General features: G+C 36.3%; 1 protein-coding gene across 2 annotated transcripts in view; it reads right to left on the bottom strand.

Annotated features, from left to right (window-relative positions):
* The window catches only part of LOC106884231 (anaphase-promoting complex subunit 4), a 96,100-nt gene that overhangs the window by 52,851 nt on the left and 21,066 nt on the right, over positions 1-22,183 (bottom strand). For both annotated transcript variants that reach the window (XM_014935494.2, XM_052976733.1), the window contains exons 17-23: positions 20,756-20,806; positions 18,504-18,591; positions 17,923-18,020; positions 16,027-16,094; positions 13,937-13,972; positions 11,962-12,063; positions 10,082-10,195 (exon numbers count right to left, since the gene is read on the bottom strand). In XM_014935494.2, the coding sequence (XP_014790980.1) occupies positions 10,082-10,195; positions 11,962-12,063; positions 13,937-13,972; positions 16,027-16,094; positions 17,923-18,020; positions 18,504-18,591; positions 20,756-20,806 (557 nt within the window). The remainder of the gene's footprint in view (positions 1-10,081; positions 10,196-11,961; positions 12,064-13,936; positions 13,973-16,026; positions 16,095-17,922; positions 18,021-18,503; positions 18,592-20,755; positions 20,807-22,183) is intronic.

Genomic DNA, 22,183 nt, shown 5'->3' with positions numbered 1-22,183 from the left:
GGAACCATGTGGTTGGTAAGCAAGCTACTTACCACACAGCCACTCCTACGCCTATAGAATGGATTCCTTTAAAGCAGCGGTTCTCGACTGGGCTCCATATAAGATTTTGTGGAGATCTAACAACAAAATAGTAAATTTGGGATCCCCAATAGTATTTTAAGGACCCCTGAAAAAAATTTTGACTTAGATGTACGTATTGGTATGTATTGCATCAAACAGCTAGTTTTTTTTCTCTAACATTTTACATAGTTCAATCTACACAAATTCATGTGCAAAAAACAAAATAGGAATTTTGAAAGAAGTTTCTATAAAACTAGTTTTTAAATATTGAATAGCTCTGGGGGTCCACCAGAATAAAATAGTAATAAAAAGGGATCCATAGGCAAAAAGTAGTTGAGAACCCCTGCTCTGAAGATACCCAAGAGTCAATGAAAGCTGATATAATGGCAATAATATCATACAGTAATCACTTTATTTTGTCTTTTATTTGTTTCAGTCATTGAACTATGGCCTTGCTGGGGCACCACCTTGAAGGGTTTTAGTGAAACAAATCAACCCCAGCACTTATTTTTGTAAAGTCTGGTACTTATTTCTATCGGTCTCTCTTGACGAACTGCTGCTAAGTTACTGGTATGTAAAAAAAACCAACACCTCTTATAAAGTAGTGGAGAGACAATCACTGTACAAAGACACATGCAAACACACGTGTGCGTATGAGGAGACTTGCTCCAGTGGTTAAAGTGTTGCACTCGTAATTGTAAGACTGTAGGGTCAACACCCAGATTGAGTTGATTGTCATGTTCTTGAGCAAAACACTTCATCTCACATTACTCTGTGATCACTCCAGCATTTGACATGTGACACACCGTGCCCCTGTATAGACAATATCAATTTGATGAAGGGAATGAGCTAATGTACAGCACAAATATTTGATCATTATAAACAAATCACCTGTGCAGGTTGGTCAGCAAGAAATTGCAGACTCTTCATCGGTCATCTATGCTAGGAGTGAGTGTGTTTGTGTTTGTGTGTGTATGCACGTGTTTTTGCCAATCACACAAAAGTGGATGGAACAGATGGAAGAGGGAGACCCAGGAAGATATGGGATGAAGTACTAAAGGACAACCTCAGGACTGAGATATGTGGCGCCTTGGTCTACTCAAGATGACCCGACCTCCCTGATGACGAGGATTGGCCTGCAAGAGACCTGTGCTGGTGTCACATAAAAAGCACTCATGCCGGTGCCACATAAAAGCGCTTGTACCAGTGCCACATTAAAAGTGCCCAGTACACACCATAAAGTGGTTGGCATTAGGAAGGGCATCTAGCTGTAGAAACTAAGCTAAATCAGACTGGAATCTGGTGCAGCCCTCCTGCCGGCTCTGGTCAAACTATCCAACCCATGCCAGCATGGAAAACAGACATTAATGGATGATGACATATATATATAATTTATATAATGCCTCACGCTAAGAGGGGCTCCAGAAGTCAAACTACTATAATAAACACATTTTTACTGATTGCGAGGGAATGCAATTCTCAAAGCTAACCTCCTAAAAACTTTTAACTTAACGGTAAACCATGGTTTCATAATCAACGTAGTAATCTGCATCTTTTATTTATCAGTACACGTATGGTCTCGCTCTCAAGGCATTGGTTGGCCTGGGGTTATAATAGAAGATACTTGCCCAAGGTAGCACACAATGAGACTGAACCTAAAACCAAGTGGTTGCAAAATGAGCTTCTTAACGACACACCCATGTCTGTGCCTATTTAATAAAAATTTCTTATAAAAATTGTTTCTTTGTTGTGCTAATCATATATAAGTGTTGGTAACATATATATAAAGTATAACATGCTAACACTTTCTCAAATTCTCAGTAAGAAGTTACTATCCAGAGCTTCAGAAGTACCAGTATTATTGCAGAAGAGCCATACTTAATCCAAAAAGACTATCAATAAACAAACAGCAACTGAAGTTGTTCAACTTATCAGTTAAGTGCGTCCTAGTATATCAATAACATGAAAATAGCCTTATCATGGTTAAGATAAACTGTGAGATTCAAATATATTCAACGATCCAGCTTTCTCTTCACTACATATGGTGCACAATATTAGGAGAATTTAATCAATTTGTTTTTTTACTTTTAGTCAAGAGGGAAGGTAATGCCTATGTTTCTTTACTGTCCCTCATCCCCCTGAGACTAGTAAGAGGGAGGGAGTAAGGTAGCTTCAAAAAGGAGACCTGACCTCAATGCTTGCAAAGGAAATAGACTCTGTTGCCTGGTACCTTAGGTATTTTTAACAATATTAAACAAGGGGATGAATTAAGTCAATCACCCAGGTAGGCCATAGTAGGATCCAAACACGAAATGCTAAAAGTAAGAATAAATCCTGCAAGGCATCCACTCTCAGATACTTAACCCTTTCATTACCATATTTCTGTAGAAACACACTGCTTTTGTTTTAATTAATTTTGAAATAATGAAGAATAAAATAATTTTATCATAGGCACAGGCATGGCTGTGTGGTAAGAAGCTTGCTTCCCAACCACATGGTTCCAGGTTCAGTCCCATTGCATGGCACCTTGGGCAAGCATCTTCTACTATCACCTCAGGCCAACCAAAACCTTATGAGTGGATTTGGTAGACGGAAACTGAAAGAAGCCCATCATATATATATGTAATATATATGTATCTCTGTGTCTCTGTTTGTCCCCCCCATCACTGCTTAACAATCGGTGTTGGTGTGTTTACGTCCCCGTAACCTAGTGGTTCAGCAAAAGAGACCAACAGAATAAGTAATAGGCTTAAAAATAAATCCTGGGGTCAATTTGTACGACTAAAAACTTTCAATGCAGTGCTCCAGCATGGCTGCAGTCAAGCTACTGAAACAAGTAAAAGGATAAAAGAATTAAAAAAAGATCATTCACAGCTGATGTTTGGAACATAAATTAAGTTTTGATGGGAGATTTTAATTTAAATCACTTTAAGACAGGAAGTTTATATTATAGAACCAGGGGCAGTCTCAGGCAGGTTGATATCAAATGGGTTAACAGTTCTGTTAAAGCACCAGCCTGGATTATTACTCTCATTCTTATCACACACACACCCATCCCCATCAGAGAAATCAAAACACAACACAGCTCCCATGGCTTTCAAAAACGTTTTTTTCACACTAAGAATCAAGAATTGCTGAAGCATGGAAAAAAAACTACCCACATCAGTTGTTGGCTCTTGGGACACTACATCTTTCAAAACCTCCATGCTTCCCGTAATTCGCCAACAATACATCTGATGTCCCTCACCCCAGAACTTTATTTAAACAACTCGTCCACTGTTCACTTTCTATGCATTATTCTATGTACTGTTCATGCACTCTTGGCTACTTTTTCTGGTGAGTTGTAGTGCACCTGAGCACTTCATACAATAAGTTGAGTATTATTATAATTTTAAATGAAAAACAAATTTGACTTCAGCAGGATTTGAACTCAAAGAAAAGACAATTGGAATAAACACTGCAAGACATTCAATCTGACTTGCCAATTCACTAGTTAGATGACTTGTAACACTGTATGATGAGAATTTAGAAAGTAGATAAGAGTATTGTAATCATATATGTCAGACTAGAATTTCATCTAGGTCAGCCATGTGCTAATATCAAATACCTTTCATGGTAGAAACAGAGAGGCTAAGGTGTAAGGCCACTGGCTCATATATTCTCGAATGACAATTTCTTACTACCATTTCATTTTATACCCAAAAATTACATATTACTTAATGGAAAAAAGTGATGACATGTGGCTCAGTGGTTAGAGCATTGGGTTCAAAATCATGAGGTAATGAATTTGATTCCAGGACTGGACTGTGTGTTTTGTTCTTGAGCAAGACAATTTACTTCATGTTACTCCAGTTCATATAGCTATAGAAATGAGTTGCAACGTTACTGGTGCCAAGCTACATCAGCCTTTGCCTTTCCTTTAGTGGTGTGGAGAGGGGTGGCTAGTACACATGGGCTGGTCTTCCATGTGTGGACTTGTGCCTCAGAGGGTAACTTTCTAGGTGCAATCCCATGGTCATTCATGACCAAAGGGGATCTTTTACTCTTTACTCTTCAATAGAAAAACAGAGGAGGAGGAGATAGTAACATAGTACAAGATATAGCAGCAATATTACTTAACCCTTCTGATATCAATGCACTTGAGACAACCCCTATTTTTGTGATACAAATTTCCTGTTTAACCCTTTAGTAATCAGATTGTTTTGTCAATTGTGATGCCTCGTCTATTACCTTGTAGCTCTGAAATTTCAATGATGTAATTATTTATTTTCAGAATGACACTGAAGGGTAGATATGAGGGGCCAAGTCTGGCTGGTCTGAACATAAAATAAGTTAGAATATTTGGGCTGGCTAATGGCTGATTTAAATACTAAAGGGTTAAAAATGATGCAAACTAAAATCTCCAGTCAAAATTTCATGTTAACATATGTTCCAAACACCATCTTAATAATGGCTTCAAATTTTGGCACAAGGCCAGCAATTTCAGGGAAAGGTATAAGTCAATTGCATCAACCAAAGTACTCAACTGGTACTTATTTAATTGGCCCCAAAATGATAAAAAGTAAACTCTATCTTGGTGGAATTTGAACTCAGAATGTAAAGACAGGCAAAATGCTGCTAAGCATTTTACCCAGTGTGCTAATAACTCTGCCAGCTCGCCATCCTAAACACCGTCTTAACCCATTACCTCCCATAATTCTATTAACTGGAATTTTTTTATGAAACTTTGATTTCTAGCATAAAACAGCCTTAGAAACATGCTGGAATGATCAAAATAACATTTCAAAATAACATTTGAAATAGAAATAAGTGAGATATTGGGTGAAAAATTAGCAAACCTCATTTGAATATCAGAGAAATATACCTAGTAGATATAGCAAAAAGGTAAGATATGTGTAAATATTGACAGATAATTATGAAATTTGTAATTTTTAAGTGATCTCATATGAGATCACTGGTAGGTAATAGGTTAATAATGACAACAAAATTATTTGACTAAATTGTTTGGTATTTTCAAAATTTATTGAAACAAAGGCAGTGTATTTCAACAGAACATATAATATTTTAGTATAGTTACTATATAGTGACAAAAGGATTGAAAGCCTTGGTTGAATTGACACTTCCACACCGTTATTGCTGGAACATTTTGTGGTCAAAAATTTGTCAGGTGCCTTCTTTCATAACTTGTTAACCAGAACTTTATGGTCATTTCTGGGACACTTCTGGTCAGCTCAATCAGAACTAACTTGAGACAATCAAAGTTAACCTTCAACAGTTCAAACTGAACATTAACTACAATAAATTCATCAAATTACACCCATCTCTTGTCCCCTCTAGGAGGGGGATACAAAAATTTAAAGGTGTGATGAAAATTTGATCGGAACTGAAGATGATATAATACTAAGACTTCAAAGTTTAACAGAAAGAGAGATGATGATGGTGATTGATGATGGTGGTGGTGGTGGTTTAGATATTTAGTGAAGAGAAAATATTTTATGAAATGTGTGATATTTAGTTAGACAATCATCATCCATATATTTAATGGTACATTACATAGTGGAGGCGCAATGGCCCAATGGTTAGGGCAGCGGACTCATGGTCATAGGATCGCGGTTTCGATTCCCAGACTGGGCATTGTGAGTGTTTATTGAGCGAAAACACCTAAAAGCTCCACGAGGCTCCAGCAGGGGATGGTGGCGAACCCTGCTGTACTCTTTCACCACAACTTTCTCTCACTCTTCTTGTTTCTGTTGTGCCTGTAATTCAAAGGGTCAGCCTTGTCACACTGTGTCACGCTGAATATCCCAGAGAACTACATTAAGGGTACACGTGTCTGTGGAGTGCTCAGCCACTTGCACGTTAATTTCACGAGCAGGCTGTTCCGTTGATCGGATCAACTGGAACCCTCATCGTCGTAAGCGACGGAGTGCCAATATACTAATACATTACATAGTGATGGACTATTTGTGCAACTAACGATCCAAAATTTTAGAACATTTAACAAATTTGAAAATTGTGAAAAAATAAATATATATACAAAAATGAAAACTTGAATTTAAAAAAAACTGCAAAGCATTAAAAATTACAAGTACTTAGGATAGTCAAACCTATCTATAACAATTCAATGAAGTCAACACACATTTTGTACTAAATATGATAGGTCATTATTTGATACCGCCCAAGTTTCATTTGTTTCAATTGATGTATCCATTACACTTCTTAGGATATCTGATCACCTTCAAAGATACTTTTCTCTGGTTTTCCTTACTTGTCTGTGCTCGTCTTTCTTCAGATTACACACTTATAGTAAGCGATAATCACAGATTTAACAAAAAGCCACTCCTCAATAACAGCTACTCTTATCTTATTATGAGGTGACAGAGATAGCTGTTTGCAGAGTCACTAGACAGTAAATCTTTCTGATTTTCACACAAGGTCAGCAATTTTGAGAGGAGAGGTTAGTTGATTACATTAAACCCAGTGTTCAACTGGTACTTATTTATCAACCTTAAAAGGATGAAAACAAAGTTGACCTCAATGGAATTTGAACCAGAACATTAAGTGCCAGAAGTAGTTCTGCTAAGTACTTTGACCAACACACTAATAATTCAGCCAGCTCACTCACTGCAGAGTCAATAGACTACAATAAAAGAGAAAATTCCTTTTATTCTTGTACATATTTCAGTCAATTGACTGTGGCCATGCTGGGGCACTGCCTTAAAGGGTTTTAGTCGAAGAAATCAACTCCAAAACTTATTCTTTGTAAGCCTAGTACTTATACTATCAGTCTCTTTTGCCGAACCGCTAAGTAAACACACCAACATCAGTTGTCAAGCAATGGTGGGGGACAAACAGACATAAAGACACATCATCATCATCATAATTGTCGTCACTTAACGTCCACTTTCCATACTGGCATGGGTTGGACGATTTGACTGAGGACTGGCAAACCAGAAGGCTGTACCAGGCTCCAATCTGATCTGGCAAAGTTTCTACAGTTGGATGCCCTTCCTAATGCCAAACCACTCCAAGAGTGTAGTGGGTGCTTTTTACGTGCCACTGGCATGAGAACTGGTCAGGTGGCACTGGCAACAACCACGCTCAAATGGTGCTTTTTACATGCCACCAGCATGAGACCAGTCAGGCAGCACTGGTATCGACCGCACTCAAATGGTGCTTTTTACATACCACTGGCACTGGAGCCAGTCAGGCAGTACTGGCATCAGCCACAGCAATGACTTCACTTGACTCAACAGGTCTTCTCAAGCACAGTTCATTGCCCAATGATTGAAGGGTACACTTAAATGGGCCAGTTATGCTACACTGGCATACGCCACAGTTACGGTCTCACTTGGCTTGCCAGGTCTTCTCAAGCACAGCATATCTCCAAAGGTCTCGGTCACTTGTCATTGCCTCGGTGAGGCGTAACGTTTGATGGTCATGCTTCACCACCTCTTCTCAGGTCTTCCTGGGTCTACCTCTTCCACAGGTTGCCTCTACTGCTAGGGTTTGACACTTTTTCACATACATATATATTATATATATCCAAACAGCAAGCTTCTTTCAGTTTCTGTCTATCAAATCTACTCACAAAACTTTGGTCAGCCTGAGGCTATGGCAGAAGACATTTGCCCAAGGTGCCACACAGTGGGGACTGAACCTGGAACCATGTGGTTGGGAAGCAAGCTTCTTACCACAAAGCCATGCCAACACCCATGAATAATAACACTTTATTTACATTAAATATTTAAAAGGATATAAGAGCAGGTAATTCACAAGACCACAATGTCACCTGCCTTCCAGTAGACAGCCATAACAGTTTCTAGAAATGGTGTCAATAAAATACAATTGATACTTGAATTTTTCCAAAGTCTTTGTTTGAAATGAGAATGCAACAGATTTAGTTTGAAAAACTGATAATGTACTTAACAAACTGCTGATACTTTCGTTGCATTCTTGATAATAGCTTTTATTTAATAACACATCAGTTCACCAAGGTGTTATGGATAGGCACCACATTATCTGGGAATGTTCTCAGAAGTACAATGATGTCCTATCCTGGGCAGAGATTTTTTTCCCATCTACTTCATACCAGGAAAAAGAACAAAGTGATGCCTGTCAAGGGACACAAAGGTTCAAGGAAAAATATATTTAAATATTAAGGAGGATTTATAACAGATCCTGGTTTCTTCACCTCCTCACTGTTGTCGTCTAATGTCCATTTTCCTTGCTAGCATGGATTGGATGGTTTGACAAGAGCTGGCCACCCAGAGAGCTGTCCAGGCTCAAATTGTCTGTTTTGGCACAATTTCTACAACTGGATGCCCTTCCTAATACCAACCACTTTACAGAGTGTACTGGGTGCTTTTTACATGTCACTGGCACAGATGCATTTATGTGACACCAGTATGAGTGCATTTTATGTGGTTTTTAAACCCTGATATTTCAGCTTATCTATCATTGTTTGCAGAGCAACAAAAATTCCTTTTTGTTTCAGCAAACAATGAGTTATAGAAATCATTTACATGAGAATTCATTATTGATGAACGACGACGACGACGACGATGTTTTAAAATTGATGTAATTGTTTCTGATGTTGTTGGGCAGTATTAGTGATTCTGGAGATACAGAGCTAATGTTGTTAGTAGTGATGGTGGTATTTACCAAGCTAATAATGGGACTGTTCATAGTATAATTAATGGTTTTATTGGTATTATCTTTTAGCTTTTACTTGTTTCAGTCATTAGACTGTGGCCATGCTGGGGCACTACCTTGAATTTTTAGTTGAATAAATTGACCCAACTTCTTATTTTACTTTTTTAAGTTTGGTATTTATTCTATTGGTCTCCTTTACCAAATTGCTAAGTTATGGGAAAGTAAACACACCAACACCAGTTGTCAAGTGGTGACGAGAAACAAACACAAAGACACATACACACATATACGACAGGCTTCTTTCAGTTTCCATCTACCAAACCCACTCACAAGGCTTTGGTTGACCCGGAGCTATAATAGAAGACACTTGCTCACAGTTCCATGCAGTGAGACTGAACCCAGAACCGTGTGGTTAGAAAACAAGCCTCTTACCACACAGCCATGCCAGTGCTTAATATGTCTAGTACAGTATATGTAGATATAATTATCAGTAACATTTAATATGAATCAGCTCAAACTCATTGAGGATGATTTTCTACAGCTGGATGCCCTTCCTGTGGTCAAGCATCACCAGTTTCCTCGCAAGGTAATATTTCCCACCTTGTCCTTTGTCCTTCAAACACAAACAGATCAATGACTGGACATGTTTTCATGGAATATCACAGACAAATGACATTGTTTTTCTTTTTTTTTTCTTTTGCATACACAGTAACTTTGTTTTACAATAAGCACACAAATGTCAGGGCAACGACACATAAATACACACACACACATACATATTATTCATCTTTTATTTGTTTCAGTCACATGACTGCAGCCATGCTGGAGCACCGCCTTGAAGGGTTTTAGTCAAAAAAATTGACCCCGGAACTTATTCTTTGTAAGCCTAGTACTTATTCCATCAGTCTCTTTTGCTGAACTGCTAAGTTATGGGGATGTAAACACACCAACACTAGTTGTCAAGCAATGGGGGAACACCGACACAGAGACACACACACACACACACAATAATGGGCTTCTTTCAGTTTCCATCTGCCAAATCCACTCACAAGGTTTTGGTCAGCCTGAGATTATCAAACTCCAACTGTATAACCTTTCAACCAGATTCACTACAACAACAACAGAGACATATTTATAATTGTCTGGGTTACATATTTTTGATGGACACGATAGCAACAGTTGTCTATTGTCCTACTTTAATATATCACTTTTATTACTATTTGACATGCTAGCATTGGTGGACTATCTCTCTCTCTCTCTGCTAACCATTCTTCTACACAGTCAGAGTGCAACCTGTTATGTTAGTCAGACAATCATAAAAGTAACAACAGAAAAAGCATTAAAAAGAAACAAGTTAGAAACTCACGTTTGTGTGTTGAGACTGCTGTCTTTAATAATTCCATCATCTCCCTCGTCCTGTTCCTCTGTTGTTCCAATGGATCCTACACAAACTGCAGCAATCTCAAAAGATTCTTTTGGCCTATTTCAAAAAGGAAAGAAACAAAAACAACCTATATGAAAAAAAAAAAAACAATATACACGAAATATAAATTTCAATTCATTTTAGTCACTACTTGATGCTTGAATTGCAGGAGCTGGTCCAGTAACGTGCAAACTCCAGCATTTAATCCTCAAACGAGGACAACTTTGTTAAAAAAAAAAAAAAGGGCCGATCTTTCTATCTTTAATTTCAATTCAGTTTCTTGACAAAGATGGGCATTAAAACTGTCCCTCACCCTCTCTGTGACTTTTAATTCTTCCCCAAACTGAAGGAAAACCTCAGGGGCAGTTGTTTTGAAGACATTAAGAACATTGAGGAGGTTGTAACAAGGGTCCTGGGCACCATTTGGAGGGACTTCTGTGAGGCCTTCATGAGGTGGCTGGAGTTCTCTGACAAGGGCACTGAAGTCAGAGGAGCCTACCTTGAGGGAGATTAGATTTTTGAACGTCCTTTGAAATTAATAAATGTCTCTCCTGAAAAAGCTTCAAAACTTTCTGGAATGCACCTAGTATATACATATATATATATACACACACATATACAAGAGGGTGCCAAAAAGTTCCTGGCATTGGGCAAAAGAAAATACAGGAGGATCAATTAATTATGATTTTATTCAACATATCCCCCTCTCAGATTCACACACTTATTGCAGCGGTCCTTCAGTTTTTCTAAGCCGTGTAAAAGAACTCAGAAGGTTGGGCCTCCAACCTGGCCTTTCACGATACCCTTAAAGCCAGGAACATTTCAGCAATGCCCCTCATGGAGAGAGAGAGAGAGAGAGAGAGAGAGAGAGAGAGAGAGAGAGAGAGAGAGAGAGAGAGATAAAGAGAGAGAGAGAGAGAGAGAGAGAGAGAGAGAGGTACATGAAGCAGGTTTCTTTCAGTTGCCTTCCACCAAGTCTATTCACAAGGCTTTGGTTAGCCCAGGGCTGTAATAGAAGGTACTTGCCCAAGATGTTGTGAAGTGGAACTGAACTATGATCACATAGTTGAGAAGTAAGCTTCTTAACCACACACCAAAGCCAACAGCTATAATTTTACAATTCAACAATTCTACACAGATATTTATACATTCTTCTATTCTTCCATTTTGACTCTTTTGATACCAACCTGCCTGAAACCGTCTCTGGCTCTGCAGTACAAGTGCCTTGTTTTCAAAAGTTCTGAATTAAAATCTTCCACCAAACCTTAGTCACAATTTATGTTCTTAACACTAGCTTAATGATAACTAAGTTATTTCAGTAAATACTTTGTTATATTTAAAATTAATTGCAAGACACACAGAGCATCTCAACAGAAATATGGTTACAAAAGGGTTAAATGAGAAATTGCTCACTCATCATCATCATTTTAACACCCATTTTTCCATACCTGCATGGGCTGAACAGTTTATTGAGGTAGATTTTTACATCTGGATGCCTTTCCTGTTGTCAAACCTCACTTGTTTCCAAGCAAGGTGATATTTTCCCATAACATGGGACATGGTTTGCAGAATGTTGGAAATGAGTGACACTGGGATTCTTCAGCTTTTGTCTATCAGATCACTTCACAAGGCTTTGGTTGGCCCTGGGCTACAAAAGGAGACACTTGTCCAAGTTGCCACGCAATGCAACTGAACCCAGAACAATGTGGTTGGAAAGCAAACTTCTTACCACAGAGACATGCCTACACCTACCACAATAAAAAAAAATAGAATAAACTAATCTTGTAAAAGTAGGGAAAGAACAGAAGATATTTTGTACTTACTGTTCATTTGTGTCCAGTGTTCGAATGATATAAAGGGTTTCATAAGGCAAAGGACCTGCAGTAAACACTGTGTACATCTGTGTTCCATTATTCATTGAAAACCTTGGAAGAGAAATGCACAATAAACATTTTTAGCAAAATCATTACATTAACAACTAATTTTAAAATACAAGGCAGAACAAAAAGAGGTTTGAAGATTTCACACAATTTCAAGGAAGACAATTACATTCATTAGTGGAAAGATAAATCGCTTAAATTTTGCTATTACAACTATCTTTCTTTCTGACTAAAGGATATAAAAAACAAACCTCTTCTAAATGCAATACTCTTTTTTTTACTGCATTAAGATTCAGTATGCTCTTGCAAACATTACTGCACAATCATGAATGACACTATCCAATGGTTCTCAACTACGGTCCATATGGCTCTTGGGACTCCATATAAGATTTTGTTGTTAAAATTTAAGTGAAATAAATTGCTTATCATCGTCATTATTTAACGTCCGTTTTACATGCTGGTATGGATTGGATGGTTTGACATGGAACTAGCCAGACTTTATACTTCTATAATACACAAAATATTAAAATTTTTTTGTTTTTGTACAATTCCTAATAATAATTAATAATAAAAATACAGTAGGATCGTTCTTATATACTTTGAATGGCTATGGAGGTCCAGTAGAGTAAAATAGAAATCAAAGGGGTCCCTGTGTAAAAAATGGTTGAAAAGCACTGAACTAAACTCTTTGAAGTAGCGCCCCAACATGGCCACAGCCTAAAGACTGAGACAAATAAAAGATAACAGATAGTCACAGCTATCAATGTCTTTGATTAGCTTTGGACAATGACAACAAAATTCAATAGCCCAATAAGTAATTTGGCCATTATAGTTAATCCTACGTGTGTAAGTGAAACAGGGTTATTGTAGTCGCTTGTTTTTGTCTGTTTGTCTGTGTGTTTGCAAAATTACTGGAAAACAGCAAAACGGATTTTCACCAAATTTGGCAGAAATATTCATTGGGTGAGTGGCTCGAACTCATTAAATTTTGGCTTGATTATCTTCAAAACTGGCAGACAGGTGAATTGAAAGGTTTCTTTTTCTTTGTTACATAGGCGTAAACGATAAGCAGGGGACATAACTCATTTTGGCATTTTGTTGAAATATGAATTCGTCTGAGAATATATTTATAAAATTAAATTTTATTTTCTCCTTGTGTGCATGCAGGGTATGCACTGCCCCTCTGATGCCATTCTTTTTATTATCATTTTTTTTAGTTTTCACAGAACTTGTTTTGAATATCTTCTTTTACTTGCTTCAGTCAATGGAGAGTAAACATGCTGGAGCACCACTTTGAAGGGTATTGCTTAGTCAAATGGATGGATCAACCTTGGTACTTATTTTATTCATGTTTTAAATCTATCAGTGTCTTTTTGCCAAACCACTAAGTTATAGGGATGTAAACAAACTTACACTGGTTCTCAACCAGTTTTTTTGTGAAGAGATGGTAAATAAACATAAAGACATACACACTCACATACACATTTATATGTGGGCTTCCATAGGTTCTGTCAACAAAATTCGCTCATAAGACATTAAGCAGCCTGAGACTATAGTAGAAGACAATTGCCCAAGATGCAGCAGAGTGGGACTGAACCCAAAACCACATAGTTACAAAGCAAGCATCTTAACCACACAGCTACATAGACTAAACCCACTTTATTTGCTTGCTTTCTCACCATTTAAACTTCCCATCAAATTTTTACATCTCATCACTAATCATTCTCCTGTTCTCATATAATTTATTTTACTATTTCCTTTGGCATTTACTTTCTTGACCTTCAACTTTTTTTTATCATTTTCTAATATGCTTTTCTGCTTCTATAAAAACCCAAATTGACTCATAATGACATAAATTTTCTTTTTAAAATGCAAGTAAACTTAAAGGCAAAATAAGAAAATTTAAAAGAATACTTACTGAGAAAATCGACAAACATATTCTTTATCATCTTTCCTGTTAAATGCAAAAAAAAAAAAAAAAAAAAAAAAGTAATTTTTCATATAACCCTTTAGTATTCAGATTACTGTGTCAAATGTAATGTTTATTCATTCTCATTGTTTTGAATTAATCATACATTATCTCACAGCTTTGAGATTTTTTTTATTATTATTATTATAGCCAAGTTATAAGGCAGCAAGTTGGCAGAATCATTAGCATTCCAGGCAAAATGCTTAACAGCATTTTGTCTGTTTTCACATTCCAAGTTCAAATTTTGCCGAAGTTGACTTTGCCTTTCATCCTTTTGGGGTTGATAAAATAAGTACCAGTTGAGTACTGGGATCGATATAATCAACTTACTCCCCTCTCCAAAATTCCAGGCCTTGTGCCTATAGCAAAAAATATTATAATGACCAGGTTACAATCCAGGCCAAATTTTTTTTTGCCCTTTCAATAGCTTAATACTGACAGAGGTCACATACTCATCCTGTAGATTGCATTTCCTCATTAGTAGGGACAGGGTCTCCTTCAGTGAGGCATAAATTGTGTAGATCCAATGAATCAGTTTGTTGAAACTTACATCCACTGCAAACAAGCCTCCCGCAATTCAAGATTGGGATTTTTTATCACTGAGGTTTACTCCTCTGAGTATGCTTGGTTTGGGACTGTTTATTTTTATATTCACAGCTAACCTTCATATCGGAAAGCTTTTCCCCTATTTGCCACCTTAGATTTCAATGAAGTGATTGTTTACTTTTAGAATGATATTGTAGGTAGGTATGAGATGCTGGATCTGGCTAATTTGAACATAAAATGGGTAGAATATTTGGGCCAGATATGGCTGGTTTAAGTGTTAAAGGATTAAGTAAAACATTACGTGTAACAAAATTTTTTTTTTTTTTTTTTTTTTTTTTTTTTTTTTGTCTTTGGTTAGTATGTGTCATATCTTATTTGCTTCTATCTAGAAATCAAAGGAAAAACTTTGCTTTTATGACCTGGACATCAATGATTTGGAACTGACCCATTTTCCATTACATTTCAGACAGATTCAGTGCTGAGTTGCTGAAGCAGAAATATCATTATAGAAATTACTCTGCTCAATACCACAGATTTGCTTGTCGATTGCTTGACCTTAAGCACATGCTCATGTCCCTTAATGGCTGACAATATGTGCATCTCTGATCATGAACAAGAGTAGTGGGGGGAGCATCATAGCCATGTGTTAAGAGGGATTCTTTAGAGTTTGAATAAATATCACAACAAAAGCAAAGTTTGAAGGAAATATTAGCTATTTTTCATACCTTCTAGGAGTAAGCAAACAGGAAATAACAGTTGCTATCCAGAAGAAAAATCATGTTACACAGTGTCATATACCCAATAGAGAAAACAATGCCCTTCCTAATACCAACCACTCTAAGGGTGTAATGGGTGCTTTTTACATGCCACCAGCATGGGTGCCATTTACATGACACCAGCCACAGCCACAACTATGATTTCATGGGTGCCATTTACATGACACTGACAACAGCTATGATTTCACTTGGCTTGAAGCACTGCATATCATCAAAGATTTCGGTCACTTGTCATCACCTCCATGAGTTCCAACATTTGAAGATCATGCTTCATTTTTTTTTTTAATACTGAGAATGTCTGGATCAGTTATTTTTATCACTTTTCATTAATATGTATAGGTTGAATGAAGCAAATAATGGAATGAACTTTGCCTCAGAATACAACGTGGTGTTTAAAGCTTTGACTTGTGCTCAGATGTGCCCTAGTGGACAGGGTGTTGGACTCATGATTGCAGTTCTGATTCCTGGACTAGGAAATTCATTGTGTTCTTGAGCAAAACGCTTAATTCTATGTTGCTCCAGTCCACTCAGCTGGCACAAACGAGTATTCCTACAATGTACCAGCATCTCTTCCAGGTGGGGAATACACCAGGAAACCAAGTCTATGAGTTGGGAAGGAGGAAGAGAATCAAGTACCAAAACCAGTGGCCACTACATTTGCAATTCTGCATAACCAAAACATTTAGACAGAAAGACAATAGCATTTGTAAAACTTACTTGTTATTTTTTGGCATTGAAAACAGTTTGATTAAACAGCTGGAGTGACATTCTCTCCCAATAACATTCTAACAAAATAAAAATGAATTCAAAATTAAAAAATTATTTAAAAAAAAAACACTAACAACGATTCTATCTTATTAATTTATTTTTCAGCATTTTGATATGCTTTTATATTTTATAATAAAATTAACTGTTTTATAAATTTAAATACATCACTGAAATGCTGGAGCAAATTTTACTGCTGTATCTATCATAATCATGAAACTGAAACAGCACCTATTTTCAGTTATGTACTATGCCTCAAGATGTAATGCAATGTCAGTGTTTAAGTAATGGTTACTCAAGGAAAGAAAATTCTATACTGTATATTAAAGTCATTCAGTCCATCAACTTAAACTAGCCTCATAGGACTGACGTGACGCATGAAACTAGTTCAAGGGAGACAATACAATAAATGTATAGAAGGCAAGTTTGGATTTATTTTTGTTTTTTGGTTTTTTACTTTCTAACATACCAAATACGATAACTCACTTAAAAAAGAAATTATAAACTATAAATTTATTGCACAGCAATGGAAATAAAGTCTAACAGAAATTAGGAAAAATTTTATGTGTTACAAACTTGAAGGAAAAATATATCTAAAAATTTGATTAAAACAGTGCATGATAAATTCTGATAAATGAATACATAAAAGATTGAGGCAGCTAACCTTAAGACATAAAGACTGTGGAACTACTCAGTGTGTGTCAATTATAAATGCTAACAAACACATCCATATTTATTCAGAAGGGCTTGGCAACAAATGAGCTGAGCTGCAGCAAAACAAATAGGTCATTGAGTTTTGTGAGCCTCAAACTTTTTCCAAAATTTTTTTTAACTTCAAGTATTTAGATAACATTTTGAGTCGTGATTTAATTTTTGCTTATATAAGCATTGCCACTGAAGAAATGGTACTGATATATGCAGGGATATTTCTATAAGTGTGGGCCACGGGCAAATGTGAACAAGTCAAAAGTGAGCAATTACAAAAAGAAGTTGCTGGTTCTTAATTTAAAAGTAAAGATAAATGAAATTAAACAGAATGAAAATGAAAACAAGTCTTCAGGCTTCAATAAAATGTCTCCATCTTTATTATGTTCTTATCATATTTCTTGAATTAATTTCAATACATAAGTTTTCAAATGGGTTTTGACTGTAAACTCACTAGAAAATATTCACTCAGTATACTATTAATAAATCCCACAGCTTTGAAATGTCAAATAAATTCACTTCTAAAGTCCACAGCCAAACCTTGAAAGGTTAGGAACAAAAAGGCGATAAATATAAAATGAAGGGAAATTTTTTCAAACTCAGGGTCTAGTTTTGCAAGTTACTTGATGACATCACAAGTGCCCAATATTCTCTGTAAAGTGGTTGGCTTTGGAAATGGCATCCAGCCATAGAAACCATGCCAAAGCATGGTTTCTATGCAGTCCTCTGGCTCACCAAACACCTAAACTGTCTGACCCATGCCAGCATAGAAAACAAACATTAAATGGTAACAAATAGTGATGTAATAATATCACTTTTGTGGAGAAAATATCAGAAAAACCTATTCTACATACATATTAATTTTGATTTAATATTTTCCATTTGAAAAATGCATGTAATATTTATTACAAGTCACATTTTTACTAAATGATTTACTAAAGTATCCATAAGCAGGACTAACCTTGATTAAATATAATAAACATGTATAAATATAGAAAAATATCATGTATGTGTTAAATGGCAAGACACGAGTATATGAGATTATATCAGTTTCAATACATGCCATAAACTAAGATTCCATGCAACAGAGTAAATGAAAGAAATTTTAGGGGAATCATTGAAAAATAATTCTGGAAAACTTACAGTTGGTTTAGTGAGAGCCAATTCAATTTTTTCTTCTAGAATCTGTTGCACTTGCACCAATGAGTTATTTGGTTTCACTGAATACAGCAATGTACTATCTGCAATAAAAAGAAAATGATTCACATTAGCTTGAAAAGGGACGTTCCAAGAAGCCGAAAGCAATTGTGTTCAGGTATGGATAAAAAAGAGAGAAATACTATGATGATGAATGAATCTACTCATAAGGCTTTGGTCAACCCAAGACCAAAGTAAAAGACACTTGCCTAAGATGCCACACAGTGAGAATGAACCTGAGACCATGTGGTTAGGAGGCAAACTTCTTAACCACACAAATGACTGCTTTTATATTCCAATAACAAAAATCATAACAATAATAATTTTGGACCAGAAATTTAATTGTTATGTCTATATTTTTAAAAATAAAACTATTTGGAAAGAAAATCATAGCAGGTAATGCCTTCCACCTTCTTAAAAGTCCATCACTGACATATTTGCCAAGGGAAATATGGTAGTGATATACTTTTGAAAATACATTAAATTAAAAGTACATAAAATAAAAAGACAGCAAACTCTATACTTACTAGCAAGAACTGGATGACTTTGAGAGAATTTTACCCAGGGGTTCTTGGAATTATCAGGTGGGAATTGTAAATCTTCTTTCCGCAAGTACTGTAGAAAAAATATACATTTATATTTTGAAACAGAACACTAAATATATTGGAGTTAGTAGAGTAGTATAGTTTTTATGGAGCTTTGGTTGATATATGCCTTTTAAATATCATTTTTTAAAACCAAAACAATGCAATTTTTTACTTATACCTGAAAGAACAAGGGAAGGGAAAAAAAGCTCTGTTGACTAAGTAGGGGGGAGTATTTGAGGAGGGGAAGAAGTAGCCAGATTCAAGGCGTGTGTGCGTGCAAGTGCGCGCGCGCATGAAAGGTAATCCATTAGATAATAGCATACAGATTACAATGTAATTGATCAGATAATAGCATACAGAAAAATGTTAAAAACTCAACTACGTTTCATGTGTTGGGGGTGACCAGATTTCAGTTACTTAGATGTGTGCTACAAGTTATGCCAAGAGAACCATGTTCTCATCATTACAAGAAGTTTCTAGTATTTCATTCAATATACCTTATAGTCATAGGCATGGCTATGTAGTTAAGAAGCTTGCTCTTGACCATGTGATCTTGGGTTCAGTCCCACTCTATGGTACCTTGGGCAAGTGTCTTCTATAGCCCCAGGTAGACCAAAGTCTTGTAGCAGATTTGGTAGATAGAAACTGAAAACAGCCTTTCACATGTATTGGTTCATCCCATAAATAATGTGGTTTTTTAATACTTCTTTTATTTTTCAAAATTAAGATAAACAAAGATTTTCTTTAATCTAAAATATACTCTCCTTCATTTTCTACAATGCTCTTCCATCTATCAGGTAAACTTGCAAGGCCCCTCTTCCAAAATTCACTTGTCCATGATGAAAACTACTCCTCCAGTATTGTTCTGTCCTTGTCTATAGAATTCGTATTTTTTTCCATTCAAATGATTTTGAAGACTGTAGAATAAATGATAATCTGATGGAGCAATGTCCGGTGAATATGGTGGGTGGGGTATCAATTCTCATTCAAACTGCTCCAGCTTTTGGAATATCATCCTCGCTGTATGTGGCCAAGCATTATCCTGATGGAAGAACACCTTTTGTCTTGAAACCAAAAATGGTTGTCTTTCTTCTAGCACTGACTTAAGCGGCTCACAGTTGATCTCCTTTGTTATCATCTAGTTTTGGGTTCAAAGTGGAGTACACCTTTCATATCTCACCAAACAGATAATACCTTATGTGGGTGAAGACTTTCTTTAGCCTGGGATGCTGGTGTTTTTCCTTTCCTTACCCACTGTCTTCAGCACTTGACATTTTTATAGAGAATCCATTTCTTGTCACCAGTCACTATTCAGTCCAAAAAAGGCCCATTCATGAGACGTGACAGCAAAGAGCACACATTCACTCTCTGCATGTGATTGGACACAGAAAGTTTGTGAGGAACCCATTGACCCAATTTGCTAACTTTTCCAATGGCACACAGGTGTTGATGAACAGATGAATGACCAAATCCAAGCTTCTCTGCTAGTTCCTCAACAGTTACAATGGGATTTTGTTCCACCAGGGTTTGTAGGACGTCCTTGTCGAGCTCTACAGATCTTCCAGGACGAGGCTCGTCTTCCGGCTCAGAATTTCTGGAAACACCGTTGACACTGGCTTACGCTTATTGTCCAATCCCCATATACTGCATTAATATTTCTCGCACTTTCTGTTGCGTTGTTACCTTTATTGAACTCATAAAGCAAAATATGCCAAATATGCTCCTTTGTGACTTCCATTATAGCTTTGAAAAAATAACTGTTAAAATCGAACTGCACTCTTCAAAACTTGCACTAAGAGTAAGCACAAGGTAAAATTACTACCCGCTTTTATAGCAAATTGATGCAGGTAGTTTATCCTGTCCTCTCTAACTCTTAGTTCATGCAATTGAAAAACCGCATTATTTACGGGATGACCCAATATATATATATATGTATATATATTTATATATGCATGTCAGTGTGTTTGTATGTTCCCTAGCCATCAAGCACTGGCTGCCTCAACAAATTCCATCAGACCCATGCAAGTATGGAAAAGTGGACATTAAATGACGATCATGAAGGTACCATACCAGACTAACATGGTTAAGTTTGTAACTATTACTTATAGACATGGTGTTGTCATGTGTTTAAATAGCTCACTTATTATAACAGTTCAATTCAGACACAAAGTAGGAATTTAAAGGTGACTTACCTGGCCAACTTTCTCTAATTTAAATCCTGGCTTCTTACTGTCATCTTTATTCTTCAAAACATAAAAATAAACGGAATATATTAATTCAAGGGAACCAGTATGAATTAATATCACAAATGCAGGTATTATCAAACTGTTATTCCTATCTTCACCAATTTCTGCTCATCATGAATTTATGCTGTTCAGATGGGAACTAAACTCACCAAAAATGGAATATAAAGTCAGAAACCAACATAAACCTTATGATTTATGTAAACAGTTCAATGAACTGGAAAACACCAAAATGGTAGAATTAGAATACAGTGTGAAAGCAAATCAGAAGCTTTATCTTTGATAGCAACAAGAAACTTACTTAGAGCAAAAGTAAACAATATGAAGTATATGTTAAAAGTAGATGTTGCATATCATATTTTCCAGCATAAAAGTTGAATTTTTCAGACCAAAATAAATTGTCAAGGACTAAAAATTCCATGTGAAATGCAGCTGGATTTAGAAAGATAGTTACAATGCTTGAATGCTTACCCTACATACTATGTCAACTTGTATGATGGAAAACATTGATAAGATTTGATAACAAATATTGGACATAAGTAACTTATCTTATTGATTTTTAATAATCTTTCTCATAAGAATTTATAGCAAACATATATTTAATGATGTGTTTTGAGTCTTTATTTAGAAGTTTATTGATGTTTTTTGTGATAAGGGATATAATGAAGGAATATATCATAGGAATCTAACTTTTGTTTATATCATTGAACCTATGGTAAAATTGGCTTTGCTTTGGGTCATTTCACTTAAAGTTGCATTTCTCAAGAACCTCTCAACAAAATTAAGTGAAGACATTCAGCATCTAATTAAGGATTAAATTTTGTGAATCTACAAAAAAAAATTCTAAAAAACAAAATTTCTGATATAACATGAAATAATTTTTTCTACTATAAGGACAAGGCCTGAAACTGTTGAGGGGATGGAGCAAGTCGATTACATCAACCCTAGTGTTCAACTGGTACATATTTTATCAACCACAAAAGACAAAAGGCAACACTGACCTTGGCAGAATTTGAAAGGCGGCGAGTTGGCAGAAATGTTAGCACGCCGGGCAAAATGCTTAGCGGTATTTCATCTGCCATTACGTTCTGAGTTCAAATTCTGCCGAGGTCGACTTTACCTTTCATCCTTTCAGGGTCGATAAATTAAGTACCAGTTACGCACTGGGGTCAACGTTATTGACTTAACCCCTTTGTCTGTCCTTGTGTGTCCTCTCTATGTTTAGCCCTTTGTGGGCAATAAAGAAATAAGAATTTGAACTCAGAATGTACAGAGAGACGAAATGCTGCTAAGCATTTTGTCCAGTGTGCTAACAATTCTGCCAGCTCACTGCCATGAAATAATATGAACCTAATATGCTTACCAGAGATAACTGAT

The sequence above is a fragment of the Octopus bimaculoides genome, chromosome 2 (assembly GCF_001194135.2).
Source record: "Octopus bimaculoides isolate UCB-OBI-ISO-001 chromosome 2, ASM119413v2, whole genome shotgun sequence".
Taxonomy (NCBI): domain Eukaryota; kingdom Metazoa; phylum Mollusca; class Cephalopoda; order Octopoda; family Octopodidae; genus Octopus; species Octopus bimaculoides.
This window is presented reverse-complemented; position numbering and strand designations above follow the sequence as displayed.